The 23,548-nt window shown below is 36.4% G+C and overlaps 1 protein-coding gene across 4 annotated transcripts in view; it reads left to right on the forward strand.

The window, feature by feature from the left end:
* Positions 1-441: 441 nt before the first annotated feature.
* LOC113856037 (HEAT repeat-containing protein 6) overlaps positions 442-23,548 on the forward strand; it is a 63,848-nt gene continuing 40,741 nt past the window's right edge. For all 4 annotated transcript variants that reach the window (XR_003502856.1, XR_003502857.1, XM_027487662.1 and 1 more), the window contains exons 1-13: positions 442-799; positions 884-979; positions 1,075-1,256; positions 6,386-6,656; positions 6,746-6,813; positions 6,922-6,991; positions 7,078-7,443; positions 9,034-9,113; positions 9,228-9,279; positions 15,515-15,668; positions 15,801-15,888; positions 20,184-20,286; positions 20,370-20,460. Coding sequence is in view for 2 of the 4 variants with exons in the window: in XM_027487662.1 (XP_027343463.1) it covers positions 608-799; positions 884-979; positions 1,075-1,256; positions 6,386-6,656; positions 6,746-6,813; positions 6,922-6,991; positions 7,078-7,443; positions 9,034-9,113; positions 9,228-9,279; positions 15,515-15,668; positions 15,801-15,888; positions 20,184-20,286; positions 20,370-20,460 (1,813 nt within the window). In the remaining 2 variants the exon portion in view is untranslated. The remainder of the gene's footprint in view (positions 800-883; positions 980-1,074; positions 1,257-6,385; positions 6,657-6,745; positions 6,814-6,921; positions 6,992-7,077; positions 7,444-9,033; positions 9,114-9,227; positions 9,280-15,514; positions 15,669-15,800; positions 15,889-20,183; positions 20,287-20,369; positions 20,461-23,548) is intronic.

The following is a 23,548-nucleotide window of genomic DNA, read 5'->3' on the forward strand; positions in this document are numbered from 1 at the left end:
AGTCAAAACATTTTTCAATAATCTTTTATAGACAATTAAAGGACAAACACACTCTCTTAATATTAATAAAAATCATCTAACTTAAAATTTAATATTTTCTTATTTTTATGTTCCAACACATATATTGTTAAAAATATTTAAAAAATTTTAGATGATTTTATATGATATTTTGAAGATGATAAATTTTAGTTATTTTATTTTAGGTGTAATTAAATATTTTTAATTAATAATTTTTAAATAAAAAATAATTTAATAAATTAGTTTGTAAAAAGTTTAAGTAAAAACAATTAAAATTCATAGATTTTAGATGAAAAAAATTTAAAAATTAAATACATTTTGATTTTTTTTAAATAAATTAAAAATACTAAAAATATAGGAAAACAATACAAAAATATAATTGAGCCATGCGAAAGTCATTAAAAAAAAAAAAAGATGTTGTTTAAATTATTGGAACTGAAACAAGGCTTCAGATGGCGTTAACAATTTGCTCTTCGCTTTGGACTGCAATGGCATGAGGCTCACAGGTTTCTGCTGAATCGATTGGCAAGCAAGGCATGAGTGATTACTAAAAGCTATAAAGCACTGTGTAGTGATTGCTATTTCTTGAATGGCGGGAACTGGATTTTGTTCAACGGCACCGACGCCATTGGTTAGGTCGTGGAGGACTTCCTTTTTGACGCTGAGGGATGAAACCCTAACTATCCCTTTGCGTAATTCTACGGCTCAAATGCTTGATAATCTCATTTTCTCCCATTCTAACTCTTTGGTGTCTGCCGCTCTTGAACTTCCTTCTCACGAGGTATCTTCTCAAACGCATAAATTTTTGGTGGATTCTTCGCTCTCTTCTCGTTTGTTATAATTGTTGTTTAAATTTTTCTCGAAGGTTTTTTCGGACATTTTGTTTATGATGGATTTGGTTGCTGCGACCTCTTTTGAGGAAAAAGAGTGTACTCATATCTATACACAGACATCACGCTTGGTACCGTGTTTGCTTTTGTTTAATTGGCTCTTTTCATTTTAATGTATTATCAATTTTTTAGAAATCTTTTTATGAATTGATTTATGAAATGGCAGATTCATGATATATGTCGCCGGGTTTCGTTCGATATAAATTTCTCCTCGTTTAGTAATATTCTCAGTTGTTTCGGGAAGATTTTTCATCTTTTTCTTGCAAAAATAGCTACTGGGGACGAGTTAACCGGAATTTACTGTACTGCTGCAATGGTTCCCGCTATCGAGTGCTTACAGTCTATCAGGTACTTTCATTTTTCCTGAAAAGAATTGACGCATAACGCAATCTTGCCCATATGTAATTTTTTTTTGCTCTAGACCTTTTCTTATGGGTTTATTTTCTTGAAGGTTTTTAAATTTTAAATGATAATTTATCAATTAATATATCTTTATCATTTGAGTATGCTTCTGTATTTTGGAATTTTCGAGGTATCATGATGATATCTGTATTTTTGCATGTTCTTGTCATTTTAATGTTTTAATACGAATGGGCAAATACTGGTTATGGAATAATATTTTTGACCTCTATTACTTGAAAGGGGTTGTTGAGAGAGAAAATATTGAATCCGTGTGTTTAGGGCATAGTGAAGTTATTCCAATTTATAGAGAAGAGTAAATAATTACAAAATATACAGTTACTATATTTATAAGATTCTAATAGATTCTAACACTCCCTTTCAAGTTGGAGCATATAGGTTATATGCACCAAGCTTCTTACATATGTAATTAATCCGAGGACCCCTTAGTGACTTAGTAAAGATGTTTGCTAGTTGGTCATGGGAATTGACAAGACAAAACTAGTAGATATTTCTCTGGACATGACTTTCTCTCTGACAAAGTGACAATCAACTTCAATGTGCTTTGTTCTCTCATGAAATACTGGATTTGAGGCAATATGCATAGCAGCTTGATTATCACATATAAGTGACATATGTGTGACCTCTTCGAACTTTAATTCTTGAAGCAACTGTTTGAGCCATATAAGCTCCTGACTCGCTATAGCCATAGCTCGATACTCCGCTTCCGCACTCGACCGGGCTAAAACATTCTGCTTCTTACTTTTCTAAGAGACAAGATTATCTCCGACAAATATACAGAATCCAGAGGTGGACCTTCTATCTACGGGAGATCCTGTCCAATCTGCATTAGAATATCCCACAACTCGAGTGTGTCCTTTGTCTTCATACAAAAGACTCTTTCCTGGAGCTCCTTTGATGTATCAAACAATGCGAATCACTGCATCCCAATGTTACTTACATGGAGAGTTGAGGAATTGACTTACTACACTCACTACGAATGAGATATCTGGACGGGTAACAATGAGATAGTTTAGTTTTTCTACTAATTGTCTGTACCTTTCAGGATCTAGAAGAGGCTCCCCCTGATTTGGCAAGAGCTTAACATTGGGATCCATGGGAGTGTCGACTGGCTTGGAAGTTAACATTGCTGTTTCTTCCAAAATATCCATTGCATACTTCCTTTAGGAAATGATGATCCCATTTTTAGACTGTGCTACTTCTATTCCCAAAAATATATTTGAGTTTGCCAAGATCCTTTGTCTGAAAATGTTTGAAGAGATGTTGCTTCACCTATACAATGCCTTGATGGTCACTACCTGTGATGACAATGTCATCAACATAAACTACCAAGTAGATGCAACCGGTAGGAGAGTGACGATAGAAGACAGAATGGTCAGCCTCACTCCGAGTCATGCCAAACTGTTGAATCACAGTAGTGAATCTGCTGAACCATGCTCTGAGTGACTGCTTGAGGCCATATAAAGACTTTCGCAATCGACATAAAAGACCAGAGGACTCCCCCTGAGCAACAAAGCAAGGCGGTTGCTCCATGTAGACTTCCTCGAGCAAATCACCATGTAAGAAAGCATTCTTAATATCCAACTGATAGAGAGGCCATAATCCAACCTGAAGATTTGAGTATAGCCTTTGGCGACGAGACAGGCCTTAAGCCGGTCAACCTTGCCATCTGGACCAACCTAGACTGTATACACCCACCGACAGCCAACAACTGACTTCCTTGGTGGTAGAGGAACGGGGTCCAAGTCCCACTGTTCTGTAATGCACACATTTCGTCCAGCATAGCTTGTTTCCACCCGGGATGGGAAAATGCATCACCTGCACTCTTAGGAATAGAAACAGAGGTTAAGGAAGAAAGACAAGAATAATAGGAAGGAGAAAGACGATGATAACTTAAAGAAATATAATGAGGAGAAGGATTACGAGTAGAACGTATAACTTTTCGAATGGCAATGGAAATGTCAGATTCAGAAGGCGGGACCGGAAGATGAGGCGAAAGAGGTGGCTCCAAAGGTGAGTCTATGATGTTGTCAGTACTCGGTGGCTCCAAAACAGGACGAGTACGACGCTGATATGCCTGCAAAGGTGGAGGAGATGGGAGTGGAGGGGATGGAGACGCTTCTGGAGGACAGAAAAGGATTGAACTAGGGGCAGTTGTGGATGGGGAAGACTCTTGAAAAAAGTAACATCAGCAGAAATGAAATACTTGCGAAGAGTAGAGGAATAACACTTGTATCCTTTTTGAGATCGTGGGTACCCGAGAAAAACATACTTATGAGACCGAGGAGAGAGCTTGTCAATGCCGGGACCAAGAGCATGAGCAAAATATGTAGAACCAAAGACACGAGGGGGTAAAGGATGAAAAGAGTGGTGGGGGTATAGAACTTGATGAGGAATTTTACCTTGTAAAACAGAGGAAGGCATGCGGTTAATGAGATAACATGCAGTAAGTACCGCATCACCCCAAAATTGATGAGGAACATGAGAGTGGAGAAGAAGAGTCCCGGTGGTCTCAAATAGATGCCTATTTTTGCATTCTGCAACTCTATTCTGTTGGGGGGTATGAGGATAAGATGTTTGGTGTAACACACCATGCGATGTTATAAAGGTCTGAAACTGAGTAGACAAATATTCACGGGCATTATCACTTTGTAAAGTTCGAATAGGGATACCAAATTGATTTTTTATTTCATTAAAAAAAGACTGAAAAATTGAAAAAATTTCAAAACGTTCTTTCATTAAGTATAACGAAGTACAACGGTAAAAATCATCTATAAAAGTGACAAAATACCTAGATCCTAATGTAGAGGAAGTACGACTTGGACCCCAAACATTTGAATGAACTAAAACAAAAGGGGACAAAGCCCGACTCATAATGCGACAAGAAAAAGAATGACGAACATGTTTGCCTAATTGACATGACTCACAAGACAAAGACTCTGACTTAAAAAGACTAGGGTATAGCTGTTTTAACTTATCAAGACCTGGATGTCCTAATCGAGCATGAATTAGAAGTGGAGATGCTGCTATTGAACCAACAAGAGAGGGCTTGTTGAGCTGATAGAGACCATGAGACTCACATCCGGAGCCAATCGTCCTCCCCGTAATCCGGTCCTGTAGGGAAACAGAATTTTTAGTAAAAGATATGACACAATCAAGAGACCTAGTAAGTTGACTAATGGATAATAAGGGTGCTCCAGGGACATAAAGGACATTGTTAATAGAAAGAGAAGGAAGAGGATGAATAATACCAACACCTTGGAATTAAGTTTGAGACCCATTTGCCATGGTGACAGAAGGTAAATAACCAGAAGTAGAAAGAGAAGAAAAAAGAGATTTATTACCAGTGATATGATTGGTGGCCTCAGAGTCAAGGACCCAAGGGCCTGAAGAGTGAGAGAGACCAACGAAGAAATTACCAGTGTGTGCAACAGCAGCAGTAGAACCAGAGGCCTGACGATCGTCATACCATTTCAGGAAATCGTTATAGGAAGGTGATGGATGTGGATCCGGAGCCAATGACGGAGCAAAAGTGGATGAAGGAGACACAGAACTTTGGGCCACCTGGGCAGTGCGAGGAGGTCGACCATGTAGAGTCCAACACTTATCAATTGTGTGTCCCGGGCGGTGGCAATGATCACACCAGGGACGTCCTTTGCTGCCCTTGCGTTGTGGAGGTCGGTTGGTGTTGCGAGAAACCAAAGCCGAAGAGTCAATTGGAATGGGAAGCAAAGGCTTAGAGGAAGATTTGGGGGGCACACGGAGGAGGGTCGCCCAAGTACTATCCATATTAGCTTCTGTGAGGCTCCCCAGAATCTGATCACAAACATGAGAATATTCTGGTGGTAGACCGTATAAAGCCAAGGACATGAAAAACTTCTTGCGATTGTCAAGTTCTGCATCTGGAGTGGCAGTAGGTGGAAGCAATTCGTTGAACTCACAAAGAAGGCTTGATACCGAGCCAAGATAGGTCAACATAGAATCCTTAATCTGATGGGCACTAAGGATAGTCATGAGGTCTTCACAAACTTGGTAGAGTCGCCGAGAATTGTTTGTAAAGAGTTATTGGGCTTGTGTCCAAACAGCCTTGCAAGTTTTGTGAGTGCAAAAGACATCACGAAGAGATGGGTGAATGATGGCTCGGATGATACAGCACAGTTGAGCGTCAACCTTTTTCCACAGAGGACAGTCGGCCTCCGGGACATCATCTGCTGTTTGGGTGAGATGTGTCTCATAACCCTGTCCAACAAGTCAAAGTTCAATGTGAGAAGCCCAGGAGGAGTAGTGCTTACCGTTCAATTGCTCAGAAGAAAGAGGAGCAGTGACATGGTTGGTAAAAATCTGGGTATCAGCTTTTGGAGTGCTAGAGGCAGCCATTGGTCAGCGAGAAGAGAGAGAAAATGCCCAAACAGCAGTGAAAAAGGGCAAAACAAGAGAGAGTAAATGTCCAAACTGCAAACCGAGACCGGACACAGATAGAGGAGAGAGGGGCGAGCAAACCCCAATCGACGGTGTCAGGAACAGACCCCAGACGCGCCGTCACGCGTGGAGAGAGAAGGCGGCGCGTGAGAAAACCGCCTGAGGAGAAGGCAATACGTGGGGCGCGTGAGGGCTCCGATGAAGGCGCGGTCAGCGGGGTTCGGTCGGTCTAACAAGGGTGATCACGACGGCAGGGTTTCCGTAGTGACCGGAGGTCAGACGGCGGCGGCGGTGGCGGAACAGTGGCGGCGGCGGCGGAAAAAAAGGCACCGGTGAACAGTGGGTCCACCGGGAAAAAAAGAAGGATTAGGGTTGCCTCTCTAGGCTCTAGATACCATGTTGAGAGAGAAAATATTGAATTCGTGTGTTTAGGGCATAGCGGAGTTATTCCAATTTATAGAAAAGAGTAAATAATTACAAAATATACAATTACTATATTTACAAGATTCTAATAGATTCTAACAGGGGTCAATGCTATTCAAATTTGAGTTTTTACTATTAATATGTTTCGATTTTGTGATGCTTTTACCATTAATACCTTTCTACTTTACACTGAACAAAATCTGCTCCCTCTCCAGATGCATTATTACTTTATCTCATCGAAGATGGTTGCAGTCTGAAGATACTATACTGGTTAAATTTCTACTTGATGTAATTGTTAGCTCTCATGGTATGTCATGTTGGATACCTCGTTCAGTGTGTAAAGAAAAATCTACTGCAATTAATACGAGATTTTCCACGGAAAGAAGTTCAAGCGAATTACAGACATTGGCTTTTGAGATGCTTAGTGAAGCAATCTCAAGAGCTGGGTCATCCTTCCCAGTTGATATCTGGAGATCAATTCTTGAGGTATACAATACTTTTGATTTTTGTTTTTGTTTTTGTATAACTGTATATTAATTCAAGATAAAAGTTTTAAATGGTTTGTTCTGAAATAGGTTTTCAGAAAAACAATGGATGTCTTGGCATTAAAAACCCCAGTTGTGGAAGATAGTGTTATGTCCAGGTAACCTGCATTTTGGAGGAACTGAGTAGAAGGAAATTTTGAAACACTTAAGATATTCATTCTTCGGCCATATGCTCGTAACAAGCCACTGACCCATCTATTCTGTAGGTTTTATGAATCTTTTATGTGCTGTCTGCATCTGATCCTTGTTGATCCTAAATGTTCTATTTCCGATCATGTAAGTTGAGAAATTTTTGTATTAATACAGAGAATAAAGAAATGTGTTACCCCTAATCATTGTGATACTTGGGTCTTTTTTTGTAGGTGTCAGTTTTTGTTTCTGTTCTGCGAATGTTCTTAATTTATGGCCTTTCTGGTAGAGCACCAGGTGGTAGTCTTTTGCTTGTTGGTCATGAGGAGAAGGCGCCAAATAATATGAGTCCCAGGGCAAGCTCGATACAACTGAACAAATCAGATCATGGCACATATAGGCCTCCACACTTGCGCAAAAGGGACTGCTTAAATGTGAAGCACAATAGAGCTGGGCATTCCCAATATATCTCAGATAATGAATCTTCTATTATTCTTACATCTTCAGATTCAGATTTTAGTGATGGAGATGGATCAGCTAAGGATAGTGGCAGAGTGAAGAACTCTAGGATTAGAGTAGCCGCCATAACTTGCATACAGGTAAATTCCAAAACTTTCATGTGACTGCTGTTAGCGTTGCCAAAAATTTAAATTGACTGTTTTGTCAAGAGACTAGGATGGAGAGTAATGAATTGGTGATAATGTAGTTTTCAAGAACTTAGAACCATTTTTTAACCTATTTCCATACTACTGTAAATTACATTTACCTTTTTATCATCATCTTCCCCGTTATCTCATTGCTTTGGTTGTATTTAATAGTTTTGGCAGCCTTGGATCAAATTGGTGTAGGTATGTATATTTATATACAATTAGTTCTTAACAATCCCCATAAATTAGTGAATAGATGTTAACTATACCCAACTTGATACAAATATAATTGACTAGAAAAATGCTAGAACACTATTTTGAACTCACTTCTTGTGATGGAATCTCAAGAAGAACATAATGTGGACAAGCATATGAATCCTTCAATCAAGTAATTATTTAACATCTAAAGTCAAACTACAAGAATCAACAAAGCTGAACAAGGAACATATATAGACGAAAGGTTACAACTTGACTTCCTAAAAGCTAATTAACTGACTCTGAAAACTGGAGTAGTGGGCCTCGTTATAATTATTTTAACTTAAAAATAACTGCAACAAAGCACTAAGCTGGACCACTACGTGACATACACCATAAACCCCTACTCAATAGGAACAATTGAAACAATGTATATGAAAAAATAACTTCTGCAGTTAAATATTGAAAATCAGTTGATGTTATGATTTGACCCACGTTCCCTTTTCCATTGATATGTAATTAGAGGTTTATTATGAGACTAAGCTCAACTCAATAAATCTAAATTCGTTCATCAAATGACCCAAAGTGTTCAATTGTTTGCAATACAAGCGTTATATAGAAAGGAGAAGTGGCACCAAGCATGGGCCAAACCTACTCAGAATTGGTGCCTATGCTGGTCCTAACTAAGCAAAACTAATACTTGCTAAACACTCCTAATTAGATCTGAACTTAATTACATGCATTAAAATTCAAACTAAACTAGAAATGGATTTCATTGGTCACATCAAGATCATTGAACAAATACAATCAATTGAATCAGAAAATTCAAGCAAATAGGTGTGCCAATAACCAATTTACAATACAAGAACCATCTTCAAACTGTACAACTTACAAAAGCCTTGGTTCTTTTCATCCAATGCTTGGTCTAAGGCTTATTCTCTTTCTTGGATCATATCAACGTACAACTTACCAATCTTTGCTTGTACATAAATGGAGTAAAACTCCTTTAGGTGTTTGAATTAATCAGTTTTACAATTGAAGAAAATGATAAAAGCAGTTAGAATCATTTTTGATTGCACAAGGAAATTGTTTCCTTTAAAGATTCCAAATATTTTCATTTGGTAAGAGAACCAATTTCAAATTCCAAATGTTTTCTTTAGCAAAAGAAACATATTCCAAACTTGCTGTTTTTTTGTTACCCTTTCCTGCCTCAATAATTCATGAGGATGAGATAAATTCTTATCTTGCTTATTTTTCCTTGGTTGGGTAACAATCACTATGACAAAAGCTTTGTATGCAGTAATTGATTGACCTATTTATTTATTTTTATTTGTTTTTCATTGGAAGGATCTTTGTCAAGCTGATTCTAAATCTTTATCCATGCAATGGTCCTTGCTTTTGCCAACGAGTGATGTACTACAACCTAGGTATGGTCAGATCATTGCTTCTCCTATGAATTCAAACTTTTACTATGATCTTTCTCTCCATTTGACATTTTGTTGTTTTCTAACTGCATATTTGCCTAATTTGCATTTTCATAGGATGTGTGATGCAACTTTAATGACATGCTTGCTATTTGATCCTTGTTTAAAGGTAATGACACTGATGTTGATTCTAGTGTTTCCCAAACTGTTTACTATTTTGAACTTTATTGGTCTGTTAGGTGTCTGTTAACGACTTTTGGGACAAAAACTGAACAAATAGCAGGAATAGCAAAACTGCAGTGCATCTAAAGACAGGGACAAAGAGAAATTAAAATAAGGGAGAATAGGGAGTGCCTCTCCCTAGGCTTGACAGAAATATGGTTGTGTTCATTGATATTTAAAAGATATGCTTTCAATTACAATCCCTCCCCTATTTATATTCTCAATTGAGACTATGATCCCTTAACTAACTTACAAATTATTCCTGTGTATACACAGTATCTCCAAGATCCAATCTTATTTGGCTGGTTCCTTACGATACCTCCCTCCTGAAATGGAGACTTGTCCATAACACTAAAAATCTGGAAATTGGGACCTAATGAGGTTGGCATCTTCGCAGGTACCCGCCTCCAAAGGGTGAGATGCTCATTGGACCATCACTTGATCTGTTGAATCTCTGTGTTTGACCACTAAGCAAGTGGTCAGTATTTTCTCTGGCTGATATAGAAGTGGCTCTACTTCTAATTCAGCAGGAATGGTTGTCTTGTGGTTGTGGGTACCTATAGCTTTTTCAGCTGTGACATATGAAAGATAGGATGTATACAAGATTTCTTAGGCAATTGGAGCTTAAAGGCTACTGCACCAATTTGTTTAGTGATTAAGTAGGGTTTGTAATATTGTGCTGATGGCTTAGTATTCAGCTGTGCAGGCATAGGAACTTGTTTATCTTCTCATATTTTCAAGACCAATTCTCAAGGTTGGATAGTGGTGGGGTGTTGGTGTTTGTCAGCAAACTGTTTCATATAATGCTTGGTCTTGATAGGTGGAATTTCAACTTTTTAAGAGCCTCATCATGATCTTGCAGCTCTTGAGATACTGCCTCTACCAAGGTTTCTCCTAGTCCTAGTACAAGTTTAGAAAGTGAAGGAGGGGGTTATCCATAAACTACTTCAAAAGGGAAATGCTGAGCAGAATCATGGAATGAGGTATTATATCAATATTCTTCTCATTGAAGGAATATCAGCCAAGCTTTTGACAATTCTAAAATGAAGCTTTGCAAACATGTCTCCAAAGTGTGGTTTAGCATCTCTTTCAGACCATCAGACTGGTGATTTGCAGTTCATATGTAGGACACTGACCTTGCAATCTGAACTGTTCTGTCCAAGATGAGCTCATAAACGTATGTTCTCAATTGCTAACAATGCATATTGGTATCTCATGTAATCTAACAATCTCCCTACAAAAGATTTCTGAGATTGTACGAGCTGAAGAAGGGTGTTTAATTGGAATAAAGTGACCATACTTGCGCAGCCAATCCATAATTACTAGGACAGTATCGTAGCCTCTATTCTTAGGCTATCCAACAATTAAATCTAAATTGAACTATTCCCAAATCTCATTGGGAATAGGTAGTATTGGTTGTAGGAGTCCTTTTGGAGAAGAAGCTTGATATACTTGCTACGTTGGCAAATGTGACATGCAGCAACATTGGAAGTGATCTTCACTTTCATTCCTATCAAGATCTGTTAGAATTCCATTTCTGAGGGAGAGAAATAGAGAAAGGAGAGAGGGAACTATTTTGACAATGAATAATTCTGATTGTCATTACACTGAACCTGAGGAATACAGGTTTATGTATACATATATGGTTAGGATAGAGGTACTCTACTAGTGCAGTCTGTAACTGAGTTATTTACAGCTGTTACAACAAACTTGAATCTGATTACAAAAAAAGCTGAAAGCTATTTAATCATAACTAACATTGTCCCCTCAAACTCAAGATGGTTGATTAATTGAAAGTGAATCAATCACATGGAATTTGTTTTCTTGACCACCATGAGAGTAGATGGATTAGTTCCAAGATAGATGCAGGAGCTAGATGTAGTATCCTGCCATTGGGATTAGAAGCCCAGTCAACATCACAAAAGCCTTGAATGCATAGGCAAGCTGTGATTGATGCTGGTCTAAAATACAGACTATAGCAGATGGTACCCTGCAGGTATCTAGAGATCTTTTTTACAAGTTTCCAATGACTCTTGTTGAAAGAGAGAGAAGTGAGAGAACATGTGAATGAATGTGTGTTTCGACTAGACAATGGAGTATATATTTATATCGATAATAGTAATAATTGCAGAATATTTACATTACATTGAGTTATCTTATTATCATAATTACAAAGATAAACTGTCCTTATATATATATATATATATAATTATATTTAACACTCTTGCTCAAGCTGAATCATATAGGTCATATGCAACAAACTTGTCCCATATATAACTAATACGGGCAATGTTGTCAAGATTGAGATCTTACCTAAGATCGGAAGAGGGGTAAAAAATTGTAAATCGTGGTATCGTAAGATCCTACTGAATATGTAAAATTATACTTAAAACATATATAACCAGAAAAAATTACATAGATAAAAAGTTAATGTCTAAATTACCTAGTTTAGTTAAATATAAACTTAAAAATCCTAAATTTAAGATTCAATATAACACATAATTAGTTAAACTATTCATGCTGAGGTGAGAAAACACATAATAGAAAATAAAAAGAAGAATATTTTTTTAAAAATAAAAAAGATTAACAAGTTATCCAACTTATAGTACTTTGCAATAAATAATACTGAAGTATTAGCTCTAGTTAACAGTCTTTAGATTTATAGTTAAATAAGTGAAACTTAGATGCTTATAATGTTTAATAGATATTTTTATAAAATATGATATTCATTAATTTTTAAAACATTATTAGAAAAATTAATTTTATACCATTTTACATATAAGTTAATATCTTATTACATTATTTTATTTTAATATATAATATATTATTAATAAAGTTAAAAATTAATTTTAATAAAATTATTTTTAGGTAGTAACACTATTAAATATTTATTTAAATTAACCTCACTCATAGATTTATATTGAAAGGTGTATTTATAACAAGACATAAAAATTCCTCTCTACTGCCAAATGGGAAACAAAACTGAAACAGTGGCTCACGGTATATCTAGAGAATACCCACGCAGAAACACCAAACAGAAAAGGCAAACAGCAGAAGCATGACCAGAGAGTGTAGACTACCTACGCAGAAACACCAAAACAGAAAAGGTGAAACACCCACGTCCAAGGAACGTGAACACAACGCCTAGAGAATATAGACTACACTACCCACGCAGAAGCATGCCCAGAGAGTGTGAACCACCCACGCAGAAGAACCCATTACAGAGCCACCCACACAGAAGAACAAACACGAAGACAACGCAGACAGAGTTTGGTCACTGCATGCGATAGGGTTCAGTAGTATAAGTGGGTCAAAAATTAATGGGAAAAGGGTATTTTTTAACTGAGTCATCATATCCGATTCCAACACCAGGATCGGATCGGATCGATTATCCCACAATCTTACAGGAAAAGATTGCAATCCCCAGCGATCTTGACTGACCCTGATCTTGTTTGCGATCTAGATCGTGGATGTTGAGCAAGATCGCAAAATCGTGCGATCTCACGATTAAGATCGCAATCTTGACAACACTGAATACGGGGACTTTTCAATGATTTGGTGAAGAAGACATATGCTAGATGATCATACAAATTGACATAACCAGTGGTGATGTTTTCGGATACAATGTTCTTTTTGATGAAGTGATTATCTATTTCAATATCTTTTGTTCTTTCATGGAGCACATAATTTGAGGCAATATGTAAGGTTGTTTGATTACTACAAATGAGTGTTATTTTCATAATTTCTTCAAATTTTAGTTCTTTGAGAAGTTGCTTTAACCAAATAAGTTCACATGTAATTTAGATCATGACTCAATATTTGAGAAACTACACTTGGTTTCTACTTGTCCAAGAAATTAAATTTCCACCAATAATAATACAATTGCTAGAAGTGGATCTCTTATCGGTAAGCAAGCCTACCCAATCTGCATTAGAATAACCTATAATTTGAGTGTAACCCTTATCTTAATATAAGAGTCCTTTTCTTGGAGCTCCTTTAATGTGTTTTAGAATGCAAATTATCACACCCATTGTCCTTCACAAGAGGAGTTAAGAAACTTACCACATTGATTGTGAAAGATATATCTAGATGAGTGACGGTTAGATAGTTTAATTTCTCAACAAGTCTCCTATACTTCTCTAGATCAGAAAGAGGCTTCTCTTGACTTGGTAGAAGTTTGGAGTTAGGATCTGTAGGAGTGTTTGCAGGTTTTCTCTCCCGTTTTGAAAGTGGGAATGCTTTTTAAGGGAGGCAATCTTGGGATTTTGCCTCCCTTTTATATTGCAATCTCTTGTTCTTCTTTGTCTTTGCAAGTCAAGATTGAACTCTAAGTCTCTACCTTGACCTCTTGTTCTCTTGCTTCATCCTTTATCTCTAACATCACTTTCTGGTGCAAGTCACCATTTTTCAGCCAAATTCTGGTTGTCTTCTTCAATTTCAACGAAACCTAACTTATTTCTAACGTGAGCAGAGATGTTTCTCTGTTGTCTTCTTCATCTTCTATGAAGCCAAGCTATTTCCGACAAGATGTATAGACGTTTTCTGATGATAGGAGACATTTTTTGGCAAGACCATTTGCGTTACGATTTTTTCCGTGATTGAATAAGATAAGCTTATTAGGAAGTTAGTTAGGATTTTGAATAAGATAAGCTTGGGATATATTTGTTAGAAGAGATAAAGATTAGATTAGTTTAGCTATTCTTTATTTAAGCAGTCAGTTTTGGTTATGAGGGGTAGTTTTTGGTTTTCTTTGAATAAGAGAACGGAGAATTTCATTCTCTGGAAGGAGCTGTTGCTCTGGGGGACTTTTGTAATCCTAGTTCTGCAGGTAATTAATAAAAGTTCTCTTTTCTTCTATAATCCTCTTTGAATTTTGTCTCTGGACCTTAACATCTAGTTTTTTGGATTTTTAAAACCTAGTCTCCCCTTATTTCCTTTCTTTGTCATCATGGTGTCAATGGATGCCCTCCTTGTGTCTATTCTCTATTTTTCTTCTCCAACGATTCTATCTCACTCTCTTTGCATCTTTTCATCTCTCTGTCATTAAATGAGTATATTTTGAACATGTGTGTAATTATGTGCAAATGTGCAGATTATATATCAATATTAAAAGTGAAAAAAAAAAAGCATCATTCTGCTATGTGCTATTCTGCTATATAACCTTTTCGATTGGTTGCTAAGCCTTGCTAGGGTTTTCCCTTGAATAGAAAGCTCTGGTACCAACTTGAGATTTGTTAAGACTTATCAATGTATTGCTATTCTGTTAGTATTGCTAATCTATTTACCCTGAAAGATTAGATATCAAGCATAGGGTTAACATGCTGTCAACCATTTCTCCGCGTATGTGTGTGTGTGTGTATGTTATAACTATAGCAATAATACAATAAATTTTGAAAATGCTCAAAACTGTGTTGCTCATTGTGCATTTTAGGAAGGTTTATATTTTATTCTAGCTGTAATTTTATTATTTATCACAGCTGTAGCTTGCTATTAATATTAGGTTTATGTATTTAGAATCAATCCCATAATCACAGGGATTTGTTTCCTTCGAATTAGCTGTCCATATTTCCTAAAATAACCAGCAGGCTCATGTATATATAGGTCCAATGACCTCATAATTAATATACAATAAAAACTGAGAATATTATTCCTTCTACATTTGAGAAAAACAAATCAACCAAATGATATCGAAATAATACAATAAATAGTATCTCACTAATTATGTACAATATCTCAACAATCTCCTTGTCTTGGACCCAAATTAGTTGATCCAAATTGTTCTGAGGCTGAAATTATTTGATTAGTGACTTAGGAGGGTTTGCGAAGTTGGATTCCCGAATTTCAGATTGAGCCAATCCCAATTTGAAATAAGAGCTCAACCTCTCAGGCCCAAATTCTGGTATGATACTGGAATTCCCTTCTTCACTCTCTATATAAATACTGAAATTCTTGTACCATTGCAATAGCTTTATTTTTTGACATTTTCTACTGAGGGAACACTTCCCTACTTTTTCCAATTTCTCTTCCCATCTTCAAATGCATGAAGCCCACCACTTTTTGTCAGTCCACTTCTCTTCAGCTCATCCTTTTTTTTTTTTTCTACCACATACATATGCTACAGGTGTATAGAAATTTGACTTCTTGATTTGTTGGCTAAGAAAAAGGTTTTTTATGTTATTTAGGCACGTATGGCATCTGCATCCACGCTACTGGTCATGTTGGATGGTCTCTCTGCTACTTTCTTGCAAGTAGCAGAATATAAGGAATCTAGCAAATTTGGATCTTTTATGGCACTTTCAAGCTCCCTTGGGAAGATTTTACTGGAACTTCATAGAGGTATCTAAAACATTTTCAGTATCTTATTGAGTTGGGTTGTTTATGATGGTGCTTATGAGCTTTTCTTCTTGGCTTTTCATTACTTATTTTTTGTTTATTTTCTACACTTTTTTCCTTTGTTCTCTGATGTAGGTGTTCTTTACTTAATAGAGCATGAAGCTTATCATAAATTGCTGGTTTTGTTATTCAAGATGTTCAGGCTTGTGATATTATCTACACCGTATGTTACTCTGCTTCCAGTGTATCTTTATGGCCATTTAACTGTAATTGTATTGTATTGCTAAGTTTTTCCTTTTTTTTTTCTCTCCTGCTGTAAATTTGTATGATATTATCTCTGTTTTGGTTATTGTTTCTCATAATGCCCTTATGCTCTTATGGTTGGAACCATTAATATTAGTTTTTTGTCATTTGAAATTCATTATGAGGTTGGATAAAAGTGGAAACGGTATTAGTGGGAACCCACTTACCCAAATCATCAACTGTTTTGTGAACTCAGGAACTTCCATGTATAATTGAACAGCTATCTAATGGTTCTATTAACATCACAACCATTTTATGAGTGGCAGGGCATTTTTGAAAGTTGAAACATCTGAAAATGAAACGATGGGGTAAAAATAATGCAGTTGTAAAAATTAGAAATTCAAAAGGATAACAAAATGATCAATGATGTTCCAATTAGTTGATGGTGAACAACAATTCATGGATTTTTATATCTAATCGTATCTACATGTTGTTTATATAAATTTTGTCGAAAAGGTTTTCCTTCTGTTGATGATATTATTCAGAATAGTTATAAATAAACGGCAATCTACTTCTTTTAGGAGAGATATATGTACTATTTGGATCCTGCTACTTCCATCCCAGAGAAATATTGAGCTTGCCTAGGTCTTTGATTTTATCTCAAACTCACTAGCCAAGATTTTTATGTTTATGTGATTTCCCTTCCTAGGATTTATGGACAAACAGTGGCATCTAATTGAACTTTGATGAATCCATGTTTCCTTACTGCATTTGTCAGTGTATCAAACTGGGCACAGACAGATTGCTGATGACTAGTTTCTGAGCATACACAGCTTGCCTGAGTTTTTGGGTTTTTTAGGTCTGGGGAGAATTTTTGTGGAAACCTCTTCCAGTTTACCACTAAGAAATGCATTTGTGATGTCTTGGTGGTCTAGAGGCCAATCTGGATTCACCAGAAAAGATGTGTGGTGGCGAAGTGGGGACAACTGACAACTGACAAGGGCTTTTCAAATAAAAATTTCCCATAAGATATATGGTTACTAACAGGATTCAGAGTACATGAATTAACACCTTTTCTTAAGGCAATAGGTTTGTCAAGATCATTAAATTCTGTTCTGGGAGTAAAAAGTAAAGATGATGTTATCTGAGTGAAGATCTCAAGGTCTATGATGTTTGGCTGTAGTCTCAATTTTGTTTCAGAATGGGCAGTCATCTAGTTCCCTTTTAGCATTCTGCTCGTTGTGTAGCTAAGTTCTTTGGTTGGTTATGTAATTAGTGATTGAATTGGATCATGATGAGAGGGTCCAGCAGCTGAGTGAGAGGTTTTGGTGGATTGGTTTGGTCATTGGACTGTGATAGGTGGTGGTTTGGATGGATTGCAGGTTGGTTTGCTGTTTGGAGTGACTGTTGGCTTGGGTGGACATTAGTTTCCCAAAGTTGATATTCAGTTGTGACAATTTCCTCGCCATGGATTTTGACAATGGGATGGAATAGTTGATTTTTAAAGAAAGTTACATCAATAGAGCAATGTTGTCAAGATTGGATCTTACCTAGGATCGGAAAAGGGGTAAAATATAAACCGAGAAAATTACATAGATAAAAAGTTAATGTCTAAATTACCTAATTTAGATAAATATAAACTTAAAAATCCTATATTTAAGATTCAATATAACACATAATTAGTTAAACTATTTATGCTAAGGTGAGAGAACGCATAATAGAAAATAAATAGAAGAATATTTTTTAAAAAATTAAAAAGATCAACAAGTTATCCAACTTATAATACTTTGCAATAAATAATATTAAAGTATTAGCTCTAGTTAACAGTATTTAGATTTATAGTTAAATACGTGAAACTTAGATGCTTATAATGTTTAATAGATTTTTTTATAAAATATGATATTCATTAATTTTTAAAAAATTATTAGAAAAAATAATTTTATACCATTTTACATATAAGTTAATGTCTTATTACACTATTTTATTTTAATATATAATATATTATTAATAAAATTGAAAATTAATTTTAATAAAATTATTTTTGGGTAGTAACACTATTAAAATGTTTATTTAAATTAACCTCGCTCATAGGTTTATATTGAAAGGTGTATTTATTACAAGTCATAAAAGTTCATCTCTACTGAAAAACAAAACTGAAACAGTAGCTCACGGTATATCTAGAGAATAGAAAACACCCAGAAAATGTGAACCACCAATTGAAACAGGCAAACAGCAGCTCAAGAAACACCAAAAAAGAAAACGCGAACCACCCATGCAGAGAATGGAAGGATGGGTGTTGCGGAAGAGAGAGAAAATGGAAGGATGTGTGTTGCGGAAGAGAAAATGGGTGTTGAAGAAGAGAGCATTGGTGGCGTAGAAGAGAGAAGAGAGAAGAGAGAATGGGTGTCGAGGAAGAGAGCATCAGTGGCACAGAAGAGAGAGTGGGAAAAAAATTTGGGAAAAAATAACCTAAATAGGTTTAAACCCAACCCCCAGAAGCCCAACTCAAAAAACCCAACCCAACCGACCCAAAAAACCTGCCCCTGATCGGATCGGATCGGAGATCATGCTATCCTGACGGAAAAGATCGGGATCTCATCCGATCTTCCATATAAGTGATCCCAAAGTCCGATTAAGATTGTCCAAGGGGTATAAGATCGTAAAATTGTACGATCCTGCAATTTTAATCGCAATTTTAACAAAAATGCAATAGAGTTGTGAAATTTGTTGGTTGTTGGCTAAGATAATAAAGTCCTAAATTGGTGGGTTAGCAACAAGTCAAAGGGTATTAGGTTAGAGGCTGAGTCTAATTTGCTAAGACATTTTAGACAAACAAACTACTCAAACTTAAAGCTCACTCTCTACCAATCTTGGATCGTTATTTGGTGAGAATCCCAGAAATATACATTCCATGGATTTGGAACCCAGTTTGCTACAAAGAGGCTGATTTACATGAACAAAAACTGTGCAATGAAAGGCTGTTTTTGGTATGGATGAAAAGATCTTAATGTGTGGATATGTTGATAGGAGGGATGAGCATGGTGTTTTGAAATTTAAGAATCTGGGATTTTGTGGATCTGATATACTGCAGTGGGGACAACTTCATTCCATAGCAGTGGAGCAACCCATCTCTGGTTGTTTTCAGGCGCATGGAACCTTGACTCTTCTCTATTTGCAGTTCTGCTTTCTCTCTTATGTTCTCTGTTGTTTTCTTTCTAATATTTCCTGTCTGCAAAGTTAAGATATTTTGTTTCCTTCACCTTTTTTTATTGGTATTACTTGAATGCTTTGATTAAGACTTATTGCTTCTTATTGATGATTAATATGTCAAGAATTTTGAATATTTTTTGAGCATTACACATGTAATTAATATGTAATAAAGATATAGATTAGATGTCTTCATAAAAAAAATTTTAAAACTGTGGTCATCCAGTTATGTGGTTGCTGCTATGCACTGGCACCTCTATCTGGGATTGATAACTTCGATCAAAGACAAGTTGAATTGCTGCTTGGATTGAAGATGGGCCGCAGTGCACCTGGGTGAGCTAGACTGCTATGGCACTAGAGACAGCCAGACCGGAATGGACCCAATCTGTAGAAAGATATGGGCTAAAATGCAGCTAGTGTGTAGGAGAAGATAAAACTAAGCCAATTTGTGAAATGAAGCTGAAATGACGATGTGTGGTGAACCAAAAAATTTAAACCAAAACCCAGCCAGCATGACACAACACACTAAATAACGTTTAAGACCAAACAAAAATGAAAACAAGAAAAACAATTCTTCAGGTGAATCTGTTGGTTTTGATACAATGTTAAATTACGGGATTTGGTTAAGGAGGAAATATATAGACATAACTTATGGTGTGAGTAAAATACATAACATACATAACCCTAGTGACTTATAGTCCTATGGTTGTAAAGTGAAAAATTTAGGAAATGTGGAAAGAGAATAAAAACAACCACCAAAATTTATCCCGCAGGGTGAGGTTGGCTATATGGATCACACGATGTCATTAAGTTCCATTTGGAAAGAGAATTAATGAACACAAAAAATAAGCATAAAATTATTAAATCCAGATACCGACCTTGAACATTTGAAATATACACTAAATATTTATTTGTGTTGATTACACCAACACCAATAGCATATATGATTCTTAGTTTATTTCTATATAGATTTTATTTCCTCTTTTGTTCCAAATGTAGTATGATTAGGAGGATTTCCTGGCTTGATATGGAAAATTAGTATGTGCACTGAAATCATTGTTTTGCCAGATACTCCCGAATGCCACCAAATTTGTTGCCTACTGTTGTTACATGTCTTAGGACAAGGATTGAAGAAGGGTTTCAGTTGAAAAGTGACCAGAATAGTTTGTTGGTTAGTTTTATGATTGATTATTCGAAAGTTTGTTTTTCTTACAAGCAGTGATGTGTTTTAATGACATTGACCCATGTTAGCAGGCGGCTGCTATTGGTTGCTTGACATTAGCTTTGTCTACCTCACCGTCTTCTGCTCATATAAAAAAGATGCTTTATGATGAGGTTTCTTCAGGTAACTTTTGTGCTACTCTTGATAGTAAAAGAAATTATGTATGTAATTATTTAAATTAATGACATGCCTGATTTTAGATCAATGGTTACACAATTCAAGTTACAAGCTGTTAATTACCTTTGTAATCTTGTACTTGATGTATGTTGTACTATAGTGGCATAGTATAAATATGGCTTGTGTAAGCAATAGATGTGTTTCCCTCTAATTCTCAATGATTCTGTTAAGATGTATGAATTGATGAGTGAATAAGGACAGATATCAATCAAATAGTCCATTAGTTAGTTAGAAAAGATTGGTTATAAACAAGGTAGTTAAATCGGGATTCAAGTTGTGAATTGGAAGACCTATTTTTTGAATTGTAAATCAAATCATATCCTGAACCATAAGGCTCAATATCAATAATTTAAAACATTAAAAACATAAATATAAGAGCATTGTAGCATAAAGAAACATCAAAACATCTAATATATTAACATTTTGAAGTCAAATAGTATATAGCTAATAATGTGACATACACTTGTAAGCAAGGTAGGATTTAAATCATAAAAGTTAGTCACATAAACAAAAGAAAGTGACTGTTCAAATTCAATATAGTCTTTCAAAAAGATAAACAAAAATTGACAGCAAGTCACTATAGCAAAAGTTCAAATGGATAATGTATGATCATTCATCATCCTCAAGATCCATGTCACTTATTCAGTAATAAAAGGTCTTAGCTATCCATCCATTTGTCCAATGCAAACCAGGTCTGCCACGCACCACTGCTATTGACAACTATGATACCATGGCTGGAAAATGATGGAAAAGAGAATGCAGGCTTTTGACAAGTAGCAGACTGACTGAGAAAAAGAGCAATGTTTGTGATAGGACTCAGGGTCAAGTGACTCCTGATCCTAATACTAATATTGTTGTAAATAATGTTCCAACCAAAGCTAAACCTTGGATAGTCTATTCTAGAAAACTCAGACTGATACAGCCATGAAAGGTGAAGCAAGTGAGCCTTTAGTGCATGAAGGCAACCGTGGAAGATGGGGCCAGGTGTACGTGAGGAAGAGATGTTAGAAGGGTGATTGAGTCATGATTGTTAGTTAAGGGGTATTTTGGGATGTGGAGTGAGATATTTGCTTTTTGTTATCTTTTCGGTTATTTAGTATCGGTTTGGAGAGAGAGGAGGGTATCATTCTATTTTGCATCTTTGTGATCGAGACCTCTCTGAGGTGACTCTAAGGAGCTTGGCTCTGGAGCAGATTGGGTACTCATTCCCATCTGTTTTTCATTGTTTCCCCTATATTTCTCAATTCAATCAAGATTCCCTCTTTCATTCCATATAAATATTATACTCTGTTTTTGGGTTTGCAACACAGACCTCACAGACAGCAAACAGTAGCAAGAAGAATTCATCCAAAGCTTGCTGCTAGGTTTTATGGACCTTATAAAATACTGCAGAAATTGGGTGAAGTGGCCTACAAATTACAACTACCGGATTCCGCTTGGGTTCATCCAATTTTCCATGTATCTCAGTTAAAGCGAGCTATTGGAGATTATACTGTTTCTCCTAATCTTCCTATCGGGTTTGAGGTTGAATTAGAAGCTTCTGTCGAACCTGAGTCCACACTAGCATCCAGAGAAATTCTCAACAATGGGGAAGTTTGCAAACAGTGGTTAGTCAAGTGGAAACATTGCCCTGACGAGGATACCACTTGGGAAGATGAGACAGTCTTGCTGAGCCAGTTTCCTTATTTCAGCCTTGGGACAAGTCTGCTTTTCTAGATGGGAGGAATGATAGGACTCAGGGTCAAGTGACTCCTGATCCTAATACTAATATCATTGTAAATAATGTTCCAACCAAAGCTAAACCTTGGATAGTCTATTCTAGAAAACGGAAACAGTCTGGTTAGGAGTTAGTTGTTATTTTCTGTTGCTCTCTGACATGTTCTGTTACTTTCTGTCAATCACCTAAATGGTATATTGCAGAGGGAATTAGGGAGGGGGGCAGTTTTTGGGAAGTTAGTCAGAACCTGTGGCAGAGATTTAGCCTCTGAGGAGTTTACTCCGGGGTACTCATTGTACACAAATTCTTTCATTCTTGAATAAAAGATTTCAGATTTCTTCTTCTTTCTCCTGTGATTCTAACAGTTTCAAGAAGAAAAACAGAGCACCAGAAAAAGCAAAATAGACACACAGAGAGTGACAAATAGAGAACTTTTTGAAGCAGAAAAACATAGCACAGAGAAGCAAAATGGAAAATAGATGGCAAAAAAATGTCCCCTCCACTCACAGTCCTTGGAAAACAGCTGGAAAGGATGTCTTCTCCGGTGAAAATGGTGAAGATGGAAAAGTTGGCTTCAGAGAGAGACGAAAAACAAAGCAAGAAAGAGAGAATAGGTATAGTACCATGTAGGACACTTGCTTGAGAAGGAAAAAATTTTAAGTGGGCATAAAGTCCATTTTGCCCTTAAAAAGGCTCAAACGACCCTGTAGCAAGGGCAGAATTGAATTTTTGCTCCCTTTCTCCATCAAGCTTTGAAAACGAGCACCCACAGTCAAAATTTGTCTATGATTAGGGCACAACCTCCACGACAGAGAAAACATGACAGCTAGTGTTTCATGGCTTACCACCGATCCACACCTTCGCAATAGCAGCACTATTGACATGTATGCTTTTGGGTTCTTGGGTCACTTTGGACCGTGTTGGGTTAGAGGCCCATTTTGTTCTTTCCCATATAAACTAGCATTTTCTGCCATGTTTGCGAGGCGCATAACGGCTGCCATGGCCTTGCTATCATAAATCCACCATTTTCTGCCATGGTTGTGGTGGTTTGGGCAAAAACTGCCACCAACATCCACCATGGCACTGCCATGGCAGTTATTTGACAACATTGGTAAGGTCCAACACTTAAGAATGGCTTTGACTAAATTCATGATGAAAATAGTTGGACGAAAAGTCTTGAATTTGGGGGGAGTCAAAGGGATTGTAAGTTTTGATTGATGCATAGGATGGAATGTGGATAAATTATGAACAATGTGATTAAGGAGTGGTTGTTGACTGGAATAAGATATTTAATGATTTAGACTCTAGCTGATGAAA

The sequence above is a fragment of the Abrus precatorius genome, unplaced genomic scaffold (assembly GCF_003935025.1).
Source record: "Abrus precatorius isolate BTA unplaced genomic scaffold, Abrus_2018 Scaffold1, whole genome shotgun sequence".
In the NCBI taxonomy this organism is placed as follows: Eukaryota; Viridiplantae; Streptophyta; class Magnoliopsida; order Fabales; family Fabaceae; genus Abrus; species Abrus precatorius.